General features: G+C 36.3%; 1 protein-coding gene across 1 annotated transcript in view; it reads left to right on the forward strand.

The window, feature by feature from the left end:
• The window catches only part of USH2A (usherin), a 707,317-nt gene that overhangs the window by 168,054 nt on the left and 523,599 nt on the right, over positions 1-15,664 (forward strand). The window contains exon 14 of the mRNA XM_025892244.1: positions 3,459-3,622. Coding sequence (XP_025748029.1) covers positions 3,459-3,622 — 164 coding nt within the window. The remainder of the gene's footprint in view (positions 1-3,458; positions 3,623-15,664) is intronic.

Genomic DNA, 15,664 nt, shown 5'->3' on the forward strand with positions numbered 1-15,664 from the left:
TCTTCTCCCTCTCTGACTTGCTGGGCATATTCCTCTTTAGTATTCCTTTTAATAACTTGAGAATCCTCAAACAGACTCCCCACTGAGCACAGAGCCCAATATGGGGCTCAATCCCAAGACCGTGAGACCATGACCTGAGCCAAAATCAAGAATTGGATACCTAACCGAATGAGCCACCCAGGTGCCCCCAAGATTCCTTCTATTTTTTTTAAGATTTTATTTATTTATTTGAGAGAGAGAGGGGGCGAGCACAAGTCAGGGGAGAAAGAAGGGCAAGCAGACTTACACTGAGTGCAGAGCCTGACAAAGGGCTCAATCCAGGACCCTGAGATCATGACCTGAGCCAAACTCAAGAATCGGATGCTCAATTGACTGAGCCACGTAGGTGCCCCCCAAGATTCTTTCTTAATACTCTTTCAGCTGTCCCATTCCCTGCCACCAGGTAGTTTTCTTTTCTGTGCCCACAGAAAGTCTGCATACATCTTTATTAATGCTGTATTTTATATTTTTCACTAGACTACGAGCTCCTTGAAGACAGGGACAACTCTATCTTATTCCTTTTCATGTTCTCAGAGTCTCTTCTGGTCCTGGAACATAATTCAACCTCAATGAATATTATTTATGTCAGTCGATATGTTTAAAAAATTTGATGGTACCCATGAATTGAGGCCCCCGATAGAAGAGAGGTGTTGAAAGAGAAATGTCAATAAAGTGATCTATATCCTGGAATACATCCCTAGACCTCCTGCAGTAGCTCTCCCTCAGATGATAAAGCTTCTGACAATGAAATGCATCATTGAAACACACTCCTTCATTAATAATGATGTTTTGCAGTAATAATAAGCAGGATAGCTCTTTCTCTTAGTATTTGCACAACTGGATAAGTTCCATGGAAAGGAAAATATATGAGATTTGTGATTAAAGAGACAGAAGCCAATTAACTTCTTTCCCGTTGTACTCAGTAAACACTGAGTTACTGAAGGGCCCAAACAGAACTAGAATAACAGAGTGCTGGCAGAGATTAGGGATGCTTTACTCCTGTTTTGTTTACCATAATGAACTGGTCAATAAACATCACAAGTTGTTTATCTATATAAATCTTGACAGATTACTCTTTATGAAATCCGTTTAGCAAGTGAGGTTTTCCCATAAGGATGAAAAATGAAGATTTTAAACAGATTGCGGGAGAAGCTCTGACTGTACCAGGAGAGTCAGTGTAATAAAGGTTTCTTTATATTAATATTACAAAAACCATTTATCCTGACAAAATCAATATCACAATTCATCTTAGTTTGGTGTTTCTCTTTCTAAGTTTAAAATGTCTTCTCCTTTATTATGTATAATTTTGTTTTAATAAACGTGAAATATATTTCATTTAGGAGGTGCTCTTGAGAAGGGATAACTTATAAAATGACATGAAACTTGTAGCTTATTTGCTAAAGAGTCTTGGAAATGTTTAAAATTATATTTGGGTGGCTGAGAAATTTATAGGAATCATTTTACTTAAACCTTAATTACAAAATTATCCCTAGTGTCCTTTGCATTAGAAACAAACTATAATATTCAGAAAAGTCTCCTATGAACTTCATTCAGGTAAAATTCTCTCACTGAAGTCAAGCAATTATAACAAGTCAGATAAGTTAGGTATAACAACAGCTGGGATAAGAGACTATAAAATCAGGAATAGTCACATTTAATTACTCAAAACATTGCATGCTTTCCTAAGAAGTGATTTATTTATTCCATTTGGATTCAGAACTTAATATCCCATGGATATTGACAGAGCTGCCTTGGAGTTAAGTGTGTAGCAGCTAGCTGGAAGAAAATAGAACTACATCAAGGAAGGGAATTATGTTATACTCTGGAAACTATTACTCTAAATGTACTGTATGTGAAATAAGTGTGATTGTCTCATGAGTGAATGGTAATAAAAACTGAAATACTCAAGAGACACTTATTCATGAATGGTGTGGTGTTTTATATATATATATATATATATATATATATATATATATATATATACACATACATTGGGAGAAGCTTGCCTCTTATTGTTTATGCTTACCAATATTACATTAAATGCTTACAAACAATATACTCTAAGTAATGGCATATAATGAAATTAAGAGCAAATCAAATATTTTGTTGCTTCTATAATTCCATTCTAATTTCAGTGCATAATTTTCTTCAACTGTGATACTTAAGTAGCCTAAATAAAACATCTATTTGAAATGGAGTTCTGATACATGTCTATACATAAAGGACTTAATATAGTTGTTTATAGGGGGAAAATATCCTTTTATCATGATATAAAATGGGCAAACTACAGTATAGTGGTTTTCAAGAGAAACTGTACTTTATTTATTCCCAAGGTGATATTAGTCTACAAAACAAATTTGCAGCTTATTTAGCAGTCCTTAGCTTTTATCAGCCTTCTTAAGGGTGTTGAATGATTACCCGAGAGATCACACTATAGAAGTTGAAGAGGGATAAAAAAACTATCCATCCAGCATCTTTATTAGAAAATAGAGGTGAATCCATCTAATATTTTAAATGTACCACATGGAAAATTCCTGTTTACAAGTGAGTTGTCTTTTTCCATGTGCTGTTTTGCCTCTCTAATACTTCATGGTGCCAAAATAGCTTATCCTGATCAATGCCATTGGCATACACTAAGAATTTGAATTACTCACCCAGAGGAATCAGGTTTTGGTTTCTATCATGGCAAAATGCCAGGCCAGTGATTTTTACAAGCAACTTTAGGTCCAAGAAATTTAAGTTGGAATGAAGTTATCTCATTATATTTATATCATTAACATCCTTTCATAAATCAGAATAATGCTCTATTCTCCAACCATTCCGGATAAATGAGTTTAGTTCATAAACAGAAAATGAAATATATCCTATATTAAGGCATCAGCAGTACCGGAACATGTCTTCCTCAAACTCTCTTCTTAGTGAAATTTAGTCTTTATAAAACTATAGAGTTTCAAGATTTTTAAGGAGATCCATGGTTATCACACCCAGTGTTCTACTTCATAACCTGATAGATACTTGCAAAGATGATTTATGGGTACCCAATTTAAATTTTTAGCTGTCAGAAAAACTGCTTTTGTGAGAAAGCAAAATTTACAGTATTCTTAATTGAACAACTGGCGTTCAAAATAATCCATAAGATGTATCGTGGCATGAAAAAAACAATATAACACTTTTTTTGCCATTAATTAGTTTACAAAGGGAAGGCTTCATTGAGATTTTATTGTGAGCAACATTTTGTTAAAGATTCTTTTTCTGTCTTGTTTGATGTTGTGTTTATTTGTTTAGCTCAAGTGTTCTTTTCAGTATATTGGCTAAAACAGGCCATCTTATTTCACAATGTTATTGATAGATGTAACTTATACTATGAATTATTAATCAAAACATTATTCTCTTTGATGGTTTGTTTGTCTTGTTTTCAGATGTCAGCCTTGCAATTGTCATCTCTCAGGAGCCTTGAATGAAACCTGTCACTTGGTCACAGGCCAGTGTTTCTGTAAACGATTTGTCACTGGATCCAAGTGTGATACTTGTGTTCCCAGTGCAAGCCATTTGGATGTGAACAATCCACTGGGCTGCAGCAAAAGTAAGTGAACTCTGGCTCTGTGCTGGTGGATGAAACATCACGCAGGGAAGAGTGTCTTGTTATTTTCTTTCTCCATTGAGAACCCATCAGAAAGGCTTAGGCACAAGGTGGAGAATTTAGGTGGGAAATGGAAAAAAAAATTACACTAAATGAAACTTGTGTTCTTTTTCCTTGATTAGATTATTGAAATGGTGATTATGTTAGTAGTGGGAAATTTAAAACATGTTGTTAGAATGGAATCACTAGTGTGGCGACCAGTGTCCTGGTTTTCCCCCAGACATTGGACTTTCCAGTGACAGAGGACTTTCAGTGCAAAAATCAACACTACTGGTTGAAACAAAATGACTGGTCACCCCACCAAGCAAGGACATTCCCAGCCAATTTTCTATAACACATGTGAGATTTATTCTTATTTTTTATGAGTTATGTCCTTCCATCCCCCCAATTTTATGGGTACCATGCTATTATTAGTTGGTTATTGATATTATAGCTATTATCACTGTTTATCATAGCATATAATTCCTATATTTGATATTTCTTTTGCCAGTTGTATTAGTTATTTAAGTATCTCTCACATTTCTATTTTTAACTCCTGGAAGCCAAAGATTACGTCTTAGTGTCTTTTGACTTTTCAACACCATTCTCCAGTGCCTTGACTTGACTTCTCAAGGTCAACTGCAGTCTTACAGTTTTATAGCATATTGATGATTGATATATATTTACTCTAAGATCATATATCCTTACCTTTTCCAGAATTTCTAAGAAATGCCTGCTGAGAACATGTGGTAAGGTGCCCTCTGCAACATATTGTACAATGCATGTTCTCCTTGGGGTGTCCTGGGACTATCATGAGTCACAGTGCAAGGGAATGCCCTAAGTCAGGACAAATCATCATAAACAAGCATGCTTGGAACTGTGTTATCTACATTTAAGGGAGAGAGAAATAAGTCAGAAAATATTGGCTCCACAGCAACCATACTAGATTTTGAGGTAGTGGAAGGCAGGGTGTAGCTAATGATTAACAAGACATATTCAGATTTTGTACCTGTGTAGTTTATATTCAGTATCCTGTGTTTTATTTGGTCTCTCTGGATGTTAGTATAAGTAAAATGGTAGGCATTTATGCTTCTTTTGGGAAAGGACTTTCGTAATTGCCTTTCTGTGTAAATACAGTCTAAACATAAATCTGGATTTCACTGAGAATTTAATTAATATTTGCTATTCATTGATTAACTATAGAATTGACTGATTTCTATGCAACAGGAATTCCAACATATTGCTTTGGATGTCAGTTGTAGATCATCATTTTGTGAGAACATTACATATAACATACTGAATCTTAGCAATTTTTGATTGGTTCTGCCACTAATTTTGTGTGAAAATATTGACATCTCCCCTTTTTTCTACCTACTCTTACATCTAAGACACGGTCTAGGAACTATACCTCAGGCAAAACTGGACAGTTTGGTTCACCTGGCCTACATTTCTTGGTAGTGGTAGACATTTGCTTTTCTATTTTGTCTTTCCTTCTCTGGGCTGAATCTTCTTGTCTTTCCAAATTCTTCCAATTTTTAATAGTTAAAAAAAGGTTTATATTCCTCTTCTTCCATATATATATGTATATATATATATGGAAGTGCCTTGACTTGACACACACACACACACACACACACAAATACACACATACATATATCTATGTATATATTTAAATGTTTTTTTTAAAATTGTGATCCTTACTGTTGAATACATTTGTTCAACCACTTCTAGTAGTTGCTGCTGTTGTTTTGGGTGTGTGTTTCACAAAATTTACAAAACACTGGGCAAAGTTAGAAACTCAGTATCTACAGAAACTCAGGGAGTTCATTCAATTAAAAAAAAATATGACGAGATTCCTGCCTTTAAAAGAGCTTGAAACCTCTGTATAGGTTTCTTTTTTGTATAAGAGGTCTATTTATAAAACAATTTCTAAAAAAAAAAAAAAAAAGAGCTTGAAACCTAGTCAGCAGAAGTGATGGGTACACTCACAGTAGACAGGAGTGAACAAAGGGCCCAGGAAATGCTGACTGTGGTATGAGTATGAAGGAGGCTGCTTTTCCTTCCTGTTCCACCTTGATTTTTTACATGGTACTTGCTTTTTATCCTAGCAACAGCCGGAACAACCAGCTTCCCAAAGATACTATGCTATTGAAAGGAATGTAGTACTATCTATTGTTGAAACTGTGAACTACCTCAGGCTGGTATTTTCCTCTGTGTCCAACAGATGTCAAGCATGTGTTTTCCTTGAACATTAGACTGTTTCATGATGTCCTTCTACACAGTTTGGGAACCACAGGGTTATGACTATTATCTTTCCCACTTCCTTAGAGACCAGTGGCAATAGGTTAGCAATATCATCTGTAATTTTTTCCTTTTTTTTTTTTTGATGGGGAGTTGAGTTGGGAATCTGAGCATATAATTTCCAGAGTACAGGAAAATTGAATTCAGATAAGGTAGTTAGACCCTCTCTCATAATCTGCTTCCTTATTTCGTGATTCATTTCTTTCCTATCAATATTTGTTTCATGCTTTCAAAATGATAGTCATTCTCCTTGATAGAGGTAATACAAAACAGGTATTAAATAATTCTGCCTTCTGTATGCTTTACTAGTGAATGAAATGAAATGTCATTTGCCCTAAACTTATATATATAATAGTTATTATATATATATATATATATATATATATATATATTTCTTAGCTCTTTTGTGTTTAAGTCTTCTTGACACTACTCAGTTCTATTTTTATCTTTGGTTATTTATCCATCTTATCACTCACATTTTTTCCTTTATCCATACTTATCAGAGAGGATTTTGTAGCTAAACTCCTTTTAAAAAAATATTTTCTGGGCGCCTGGGTGGCTCAGTTGGTTAAGCGACTGCCTTCGGCTTAGGTCATGATCCTGGAGTCCCGGGATCGAGTCCCACATCGGGCTTCCTGCTCAGCAGGGAGTCTGCTTCTCCCTCTGACCCTCTTCCCTCTCGTGCTTTCTATCTCTCATTCTCTTTCTCTCTCAAATAAATAAATAAAATCTTAAAAAAATATTTTCATTGTGGTAACATAGATATGACATAAAAGTGACCATATCAGCCATTTTTAAATGTACAATCAGTGATATTAAATATATTCATAATGTCGTGCAACCATCACTACCATGCATCTCCATAACTCTTTACTTCTTGTGAAATGGAAACTGTATACCCTCATTAAACAATAATACCTTCCATTTGCCCCCAGCCCCTGGTAACCACAATTTTACTTTCTGTCTGTATAATTTTGAAAAATCTAAGAACCTCATATAAGTAAAATCATAAAATATTTGCCTTTTTGCCTGTGGCTTTTTTCACTTTGCATATGTCCTCAAGGGTCATCCATTTTGTAGCTTGTCTCAGAATTTCCTTCCTTTTAAGGCTGAATGATATTCTATTGTATGCATATACCACATTTTGCTTATCCATTCATCTGTCAATGGACACTTGGGTTGCTTCCATGTTTTGGCTTACGTGAGTAATGCTGCTATGAATACGGGTGTATAGCCATTTCTTCAAGACTTTGCTTTCAATGACTCTGCTTTCAATTCTGTTGGATATATAATCAGAAGTGGAATTGCTGGATCATATGGTAATTCTATTTTTAATTTTTTTGAGGAACTGCCATGCTTTTCTCTACAGCAGCTTTACTATTTTAAATTCCCACTGACAGTGCACAAGGGCTCAAATTTCTCCATGTCCTTGCCAACATTGTTGTTTTTTATTTATTTATAGTAGCCATCTAATGTGTATGAGATGCTGTCCCATTTTAGTTTTGATATGCATTTCCCTAATGATTAGTGATATTGAGCATCTTTTCAGAGTTATTGGCTATTTGTATATCTCCTTTAGAGAAAGTGTATTCCAGTTATTTGTCCACTTTTAAATTGGGCTATTTGTCTTTATTAGAGTTGTAATTGTTCTTTATATATTTTAGATATATTATTTTTTATATCTTTATTAGATATATGATTTGCAAATGTTTTTTTCCATTCTGTATGTTTTCTTTTCACTTTCTTGATAGTGTCATTTGAAGCACAGATGTTTTAAAATTTGGTAAATTTCAATTTGTCCATTTTTTGTTATTGTTTATACATTTGATGTCATATCTAAGAAACTACTGTCAAATCCAAAGTTATGAAGGTTTCCCCCATGTTTTCTTTTTTATTATTATTATGTTCAGTTAGCCACTGTATAGTATATCATTAATTTTTGATGTAGTGTTCAGTGATTCATTAGTTACATATAACACCCAGTGCACATCACAACACTTGCCCCCTTAATACCTATGACCCCGTTACCCCCTCGCCCCACCTCCCTCCCTTCTGAGACCCTCGGTTCATTTCCCGGGTCCACAGTCTCTCATGGTTCATCTCCCTCTCTGATTTCTCCCCCTTCATATTTCCCTCTCTTCCCCTGTAGTCCTCCAAGCTATTGCTTGTGTTCCACATATAAGTGAAACCATATGGTAATTGTCTTTCTCTGTTTGACTTACTTCACTTAGCATAATCCCCTCTAGTTCCATCCATGTCAGTGCAGATAGTGGGTATTCATCCTTGCTGATGGCTGAATAATATTCCATTGTATATGAACCACATCGTCTTTATCCATTCGTCTGTTGAAGGTTATCTCGGCTCCTTCCACAGCTGGGCTATTGTGGACATTGCTGCTATGAACATTGGGGTACATGTGCCCCTTCTTTTCACTACATTGGTATCTTTTCCCCTATGTTTTCTTCTTAGAGTCGTACAGTTTTAGCTCTTAGATTTAGGTCTTTGATCCATTTTTTGAATTAATTTTTAGATATATTGTGAGTTGAGCTTCCACTACCATTCATTTCAAAAGTGGATTTCCAGTTGTTCCGGCACTGTTTTTTGAAAGAACTATTTCCCCCTTGGTTCTTGCTAATCTTATTGAAAATCAGTTTACTGTATTCTGTTGACTTCTTATATTTTTGTGTTATTTTATTACTAGTTGCTTTATGAATTAGAATATGCATCTTCATTTGCCACAGTCTACTTCAAGTTTGTACTGATTTAATGCTGGTAAAATATAACAAGTAAACTCTTGATATATGTCCCTTCCTTTCTTCATCTTTGAGTTATGATACTGTGTAGTTGTGTGTATGCATGTGTGTATGTGTGTGTATATATAATAAACCCTACATTACACTAATAGAATTATAATTTTCTTTTAACAGTACTAGGTTTTTAAAAATTATTTGAGAGAAAAAAACAATATGAATATATACACACATACACAGAGAGTCTTTAATGTTTACCCACATATTTACCATTTCTACTGTTCTTCCCACCTCTACATGATTCAATTTATTTGCTCTCTGTGTCATTTCCTTTTGGCCTGATGGATTTCTTTAATATTTCTTGCAGGGCTAGTCTGCCAGCAATAAATTCTCCCACTATTTTAAAAAAATTATCTGCAAATACCTCCTTCCTTCCTTCTTTTTTTTGATTGGTACTTTTTCTGGATAGAACTCTTGATAACAAGTATTCTTTTTTCTTTTAGGACTTTGAATATGTCATTCTACTACCTTATGGCCTCCATCATTTCTTCCAGGCTTTAATTGTATTTTTCTTCAAATGTGAATGAATTTTCTCTTACTCCTTTAAAAGTTTTGTTCTTATCTTTCAGCAGTTTGACTATGATATGTTTGGTATGAATCTTTTGGTATCCTACTTAGATTCATTGTACTATTTGGAAATGTAGATAAATGTTTTCCATCAAATTTGGGAAGTTTGAGCCAGTATTTCTTCAACTATTTTCTTCCACTTTCTGTATCTTCTCCACTTCAGAGATCCCATGACACCTATTTTGGTGCATGGTACACCTGATGTGGTCTCACAGGTCTCTGAGGATCTGTTCATTTTTGTTCTATTTTTTTTTCTCCTTTCTGTGGATTGGCTAAATCATTGCTGTATCATTACATTCTACCTATTGCTTTTTTTTTAAATACTTTTTTTTTCTTAGAGAGAGCATGTGTGCTAGTGGGGGAGGGGCAAAGAGAGAGGGGGAGAGAGAGAGAGAAAGAGAGAGAGAATCTTAAGCAGGCTCCACACCCAGCACAGAGCCCTACACAGGGCTTGATCTCACGACCCTGAGATTGTGACCTGAACTGAAATCAAGAGTTGGAAACTGAACTGACTGAGTCACCCAGGAGCCCCCTTCCCTCTTGCTTTATCTTCAAGTTCACTGATTCTTGCTCTTTTCCTTTCAAATCTGCCATTGAGGACTTTTTAGGGAATTTTCCTTTTCAGTTACTGTATTGTTCAGCTCTGGACTTTAGTGTTTTTATACATTCTCTTTATGTATTAAAGTTCCCTTTTCACTGAATCATCATCAGATTTTTCTTTAACTCTTAGAACATATTTATAATAGCTGCATTGAAGTGGTTTTTGCTGTACTCAATACTGGGGATCATTCAGAGTCTGTTTCTCTCCACTGTTATTTTTATGAGTATAGTTCACTGTTTCTTTGAGTGTATTGTAATTTTATGTTGAAAACACTTAAGTTGTTAGATTTTTTTTTGGTAATTTGCATAGACTTAAACGGTGGAAAACGTTCTCTACTGCAGTGTACAGCTGTTGATGTCAAATCAGGTTTTTTTTTCTTTTTTTTAATTTTTACTTACAGCCTGGCTTCTGAGGGGTCATTGCTGTGTCTGAATCAGCCAAAGATTTGGTCAGTGTCTGTGCTCAAATACGTCCAAATTATATAGCTTCTGCCAGTCAATACGTGTATGGTTTGGGGGATGTTTTCAGAGTTATAGCTATTCCCAGTTCTTCTTTGGCCTTCATTTTCCACTGGTTCTCGTGGTTTTCCCCCATACCTTCATAGTTTTCCAGCCAGCTAGGAATCTTTGGGGAGCTTATCTCAGGCCTCCCATGGCTCTATCATACCCAGGATCTCCTGGTTTATTATCTGGTAAACTCACCACTTAACCTAGCTGGGAGCATGTACTCAGGCTAGAAAACCTGTGAGTTTTCCCTCTTGTTCCCAGTTGACTGTGCCAGTTTTTGGTGGCAAAGCTATGAATTTCTGCTGCTAACCCCAGATCAAGTCAGTGCCCTATGGTACCCCAAAGCTACTGTTTTTAGTCAGCCTTACTGGTAAAACTAACACACCTGACTCTGGAACTGGTACTATGGGAACAACCTCCACAAAAAGGCCACAGACTCCTACTGTTACTACTCAGAGCTCTGCCAGTTTTCCAAGAGTAAATGTTCTCAACTTTTTCTTTGCCTGTGGTTGATTTAGAGCTCCCAGAATAGCTATTTTAATGATTTTATTCAGTTTTATATCACTAAACTCGTTATTTGCCATAATTAGAAGCACTCCTATATCCTTTTACTTTTTAAATTTTTTTATAATTTTCTAGATGTTGTTTTATGTTTAATTTTATCTATGAAAGATATTTTTAAGTTGTTCTCAATACGGTCTTCTACTTGTTTCATATTAATAGTGCTTAGAGCTGCGTTCATGGCCACATCTGCCCTTGTGGTTAGGTGTGGCTATGCCACCAACTTTCTGGCTGAAACAATGTGGGCAGAAGTGATGTGTGGGAGTCCTAGGTTGTGCTCTCATAGGCACGGGGTATGCTCTCCATCTCTCCTTTTACCTTTCCTGTTGAATTGGATATGGACTTGGTGGTCATCCACCTAGGACTGTGTATACAAGGACAAACCCCTAAGGATGGCAAGACAAAAAGACAGAGGGAGTCTAGACACCTGTCCTCATAGCCACAGTGTTCACAGCCTGTCATGAAAAAGGGATACACACACATTCACTTTATGCTTAAAATAACCCTGAGAGCTAAACATTATTCTCCCCTTACTATAGAAGAGGAATGATTCAGAGAGTCCAACCAAAATTTGACTACAATCACATAATTACCCAAGTGCCTAAGCCAGGATTAAAACTCATGGCTCCCAAACAAATGGATATAGTCACAATAGGATACTATCCTTCCTTACAAGAGAATTTGGCAAATGCAAAGATCACACTTGGCAATTTTGATGAATGAATATGTGACTCTTTTCTCAGAATTCCCCTTTCAGCACACAGAAGGGTGAATTCAGGTTATTTCATGGCCAGGCTTTCATATTTATTCTCTGAGTGGTATTGAACCATCTAAGCCTTCAGGTGTATGAACATTCTCGTTTCAGAGTCAAACAGGTACTATACATTTACACTGCAAAGTTGGACAAGATTGTGGTTAGAGATGGTCCTAACAAGTAATCAACTTTAAACATTTGAAAGAGTCTGTTTGTGTATTTGTGTATGTGAATGTTTGTTGCCAAGGAAATTTTCAAGTAATGCAAATCCTTTTCTATACCCTTTGGAATGGGATGGAAACATATATCTTTCTTTCAGTCCTCCCAAAAGTATGTTCCTGTCTTAGAAAATAGTCTGAAGGTCAGTTTTGATTGCTTTCACTCTGAAATCTGTTGTGTTCCTGAGAGCATGCAGAGTTTTAGATGTTGTCACTAATACTCACTAAAAATATTCAATTGCTATAGATTACAAGGCTCTTTGAGAGTGCTATAAATAAGACAGTTTATGAGTCTTTGTGGTTCCACCAAGAACAACAGGATGTGGAGTCCTAAATTAAAAATCACTGACAGATCGCATGTGCTGTCAGTGTTCAACCAATCCAAACGACCATGTCGAATATGGCAAATTCCTGAATTTAAAAATATAAGGTCCTCTTTGGAAGTTATTCTCTTTTCCTGTGTCATTTTGAGATTGGTACTATTCTTGTCCTACATCTAACTAGGCATATGGGCAGTTAGAGTTTTAATATAACAATGCAAATTCCAAAGAAGGAGAAAAGAAAAAGGGAAGAGTGAGAGTATATCTAGTTCGAATATTTTTCTTTTAAAAATATGACATCGATATTATCTCTCTTAAGATTAGAGACATTGGGGGCGCCTGGGTGGCTCAGATGGTTAAGCATCTGCCTTCGGCTCAGGTCATGATCCCAGGGTCCTGGGATCGAGTCCCGCATCGGGCTCCCTGCTCCTTGGGAGCCTGCTTCTCCCTCTGCCTCTCTCTCTCTCTCTCTGTCTCTCATGAATAAATAAATAAAATCTTAAAAAAAAAAAAGATTAGAGACATTGTATTTAGGAAGCCTATGCATAATATATGGAATTTTGTAAATTTCAAATTCAGTGCTCTTGAAATACTTTCTTAAAATGTTATTATTGGATTGTATCATGTCTTTAAAGTAGAGTGTATCCTTCACGAATGCTGATGAATTAGTAATAGCTCTTAGTTGAAAGTCTTTGCCTGGTATGTGGGATAACTTCACTTTACAGCTCCATACTTCCCTACCCTACTCTTTGCCCCAGGATTCTGTATGGTCTGCATCAGCAGACTCCCTTGCCCTCTGACTTTTGGTTGGCTTCAGCTACTAGCAGGAGCCTGCCAGTCATCTGGAGGGCTGGCAGAAAGGGAAGTTGGGATATTTAACCCTCGGCTTCTTGTCACAGTGCAGGAGTGGTCTTGAGCTGGTCTTGAGCTGGTTGTATCCTGCCATGAATAGTCACAGCTCTTGCCAAATGATGCTTTTCCTACAGCCCTTTCTTTCCCTGAGTCCTGTGCCCTTTCAGCTAGGGATAGTGTGTTAGAAAAAAGCTCACATGGTGGGCCTGACCACTTATCTGTAGAAAGACCACTTACAAAGTTAGCCTTTGGCTGGCATCTGGGAACTTGGACTTTGTGAGGGTTCTCACCAGAACAGGTAAGAGTGGCTCACTGTCTCTTTATTTTTTATTTTTTTTAAGTTTTTTTATTATGTTATGTTAATCACCGTACATTACATCATTAGTTTTTGATGTCGTGTTCCATGATTCATTGTTTGCATATAACACCCAGTGCTCCACGCAGTACGTGCCCTCTTTAATACCCATCACCAGGTTAACCCCTCCCCTCACCTCCCTCCCTTCTAGAACCCTCAGTTTTTTTCTCAGAGTCCATAATCTCTCATGGTTTGTCTCCCCCTTCGATTCCCCCCCTTCCTTCTTCCCTTCCTGCTATCTTCTTCTTCTTTTTTTTTTTTAAACATATAATGTATTATTTGTTTCAGAGGTACAGGTCTGTGATTCAACAGTCTTACACAATTCACAACACTCACCATAGCACATACCCTCCCCAATGTCTATCACCCAGCCACCCCATCCCTCCCACCCCCACCACTCCAGCAACCCTCAGTTTGTTTCCTGATATTAAGAATTCCTCATATCAGTGAAGTCATATGATACATGTCTTTCTCTGATTGACTTATTTCGCTCAGCATAACACTCTCCAGTTCCATCCACGTTGTTGCAAATGGTAAGATCTCATTCCTTTTGATGGCTGCAAAATATTCCATTTTGTGTGTGTGTGTGTGTGTGTGTGTGTGTGTGTGTGTGTATACCACATCTTCTTTATCTATTCATCCGTCGATGGACATCTTGGCTCTTTCCATAGTTTGGCTCACTGTCTCTTAAATTTTGTTCAACCAAATGGTTTATGCTTAACCTTGCTTTCCTTCTGGGAATCTTGGATTTGGGGGTTATTCATGTAGACAGAGGCTGTCTACATAAACAGCACCCCCATACAAACCCTGGGCTTTGAGTTTCTAATGAGCTTCCCTGGTTGGCAACATTGCACATATTTTCATAAAACATTGCCAGGGGAATTAGGCATATCCTGTAGACTGGAACCTTGAGGCTGGTTTCCCCTGGACTTACCCATGTACCTTTCCCTTTGTTGATTGTACTCTATTCTTATGCTATAATAAATTTTAGCCACAAGTAGGACTATATGATGAGTCCTGCAAGTCTTCGAACATGGGAGTGGTCTTGAGGACCCCTAACATAAATAGTAAAGGAGCTCTACTCTTATCATACTGCAGAGTACTGCTCTATTTCTTTTGGTTTCCTTACACTCTCTGCCTATCCTTTTGAAAATAGTCTCTTTATCAAGTTCTTTATTACATTAGTTAATTTGAATGTGCTCTCTCTCCTCTTCTGAAACTCTATCACCCAGTGACTATAAATATTTCATATAAATATTGGATAATTATTTGATCGATTCATTTCTATACATGATTTTTTTAAAGTTTCTTAACAAAAATATTAATGGTTTTTAAAGTAAAGTAACACAGAAACCTTTGATATGTTATTTAATGAAGAACTCTGAGTAGGATGTACTTGTCCAAACGGATGGAGGATTATGAATTTTGTTAAGCCAGCAGGTAATAAATAAACCGGTGGCTGATTGTCCTTAAAAAATAGACATTTTTTTTCTCCTTTACCTTTATGTATTCTGGCGGGGAGGGGTGGTCATGAGGAATGAAAGAAAAGAGGGAGACTGAGGAAAATATGGAGTGAGAAGAGACAATGTTTTCATAGTATGTACTTACATTATATAAAATATCACTAAAATAGTGAGATGAATGCTCTTATGTGCCTCATGGAAGCAATCATATTACTTCTAATAATCATTACACTTCTAACAAGTGTGGATATATCCACATAGTACATTCAAATTATTTCTTGTTAATATTTGGACTGTTTAATATTCATGACATCCATGGGTATTTGTATCACCAACTATTATTCTTTATTTTACACTGTGCTCTGTGAAGCAAGATGAGGCATTGTGCTTAGTGGAATGGAAAATTTCTTTTTGAAAATCCAAAAATTATGTTACTTAAATTTCAAGTTTCAACATAACTTATTTATGTTAACTTTTAAAATAATTAAGTAGAAAATAAATGTTATGTATCCTTGGATACTTTCTCAAAAAAAAAAAAAGAAAAGAAAAGAAGAAGAAGGAGAAGGAAGAGGAGGAGGAGGAGGAGGAGGAGGGGAGGAAGAGGAGGAGGAGGAGGAGGAGGAGGAGGAGGAGGAGGAGGAGGAGGAGAAGAAGAAGAAGAAGAAGAAGAAGAAGAAGAAGAAGAAGAAGAAGAAGAA

This window comes from Callorhinus ursinus, unplaced genomic scaffold, assembly GCF_003265705.2.
Source record: "Callorhinus ursinus isolate GAN/ISIS: 27379988/994484 unplaced genomic scaffold, GSC_fseal_2.0 scaffold54, whole genome shotgun sequence".
In the NCBI taxonomy this organism is placed as follows: domain Eukaryota; kingdom Metazoa; phylum Chordata; class Mammalia; order Carnivora; family Otariidae; genus Callorhinus; species Callorhinus ursinus.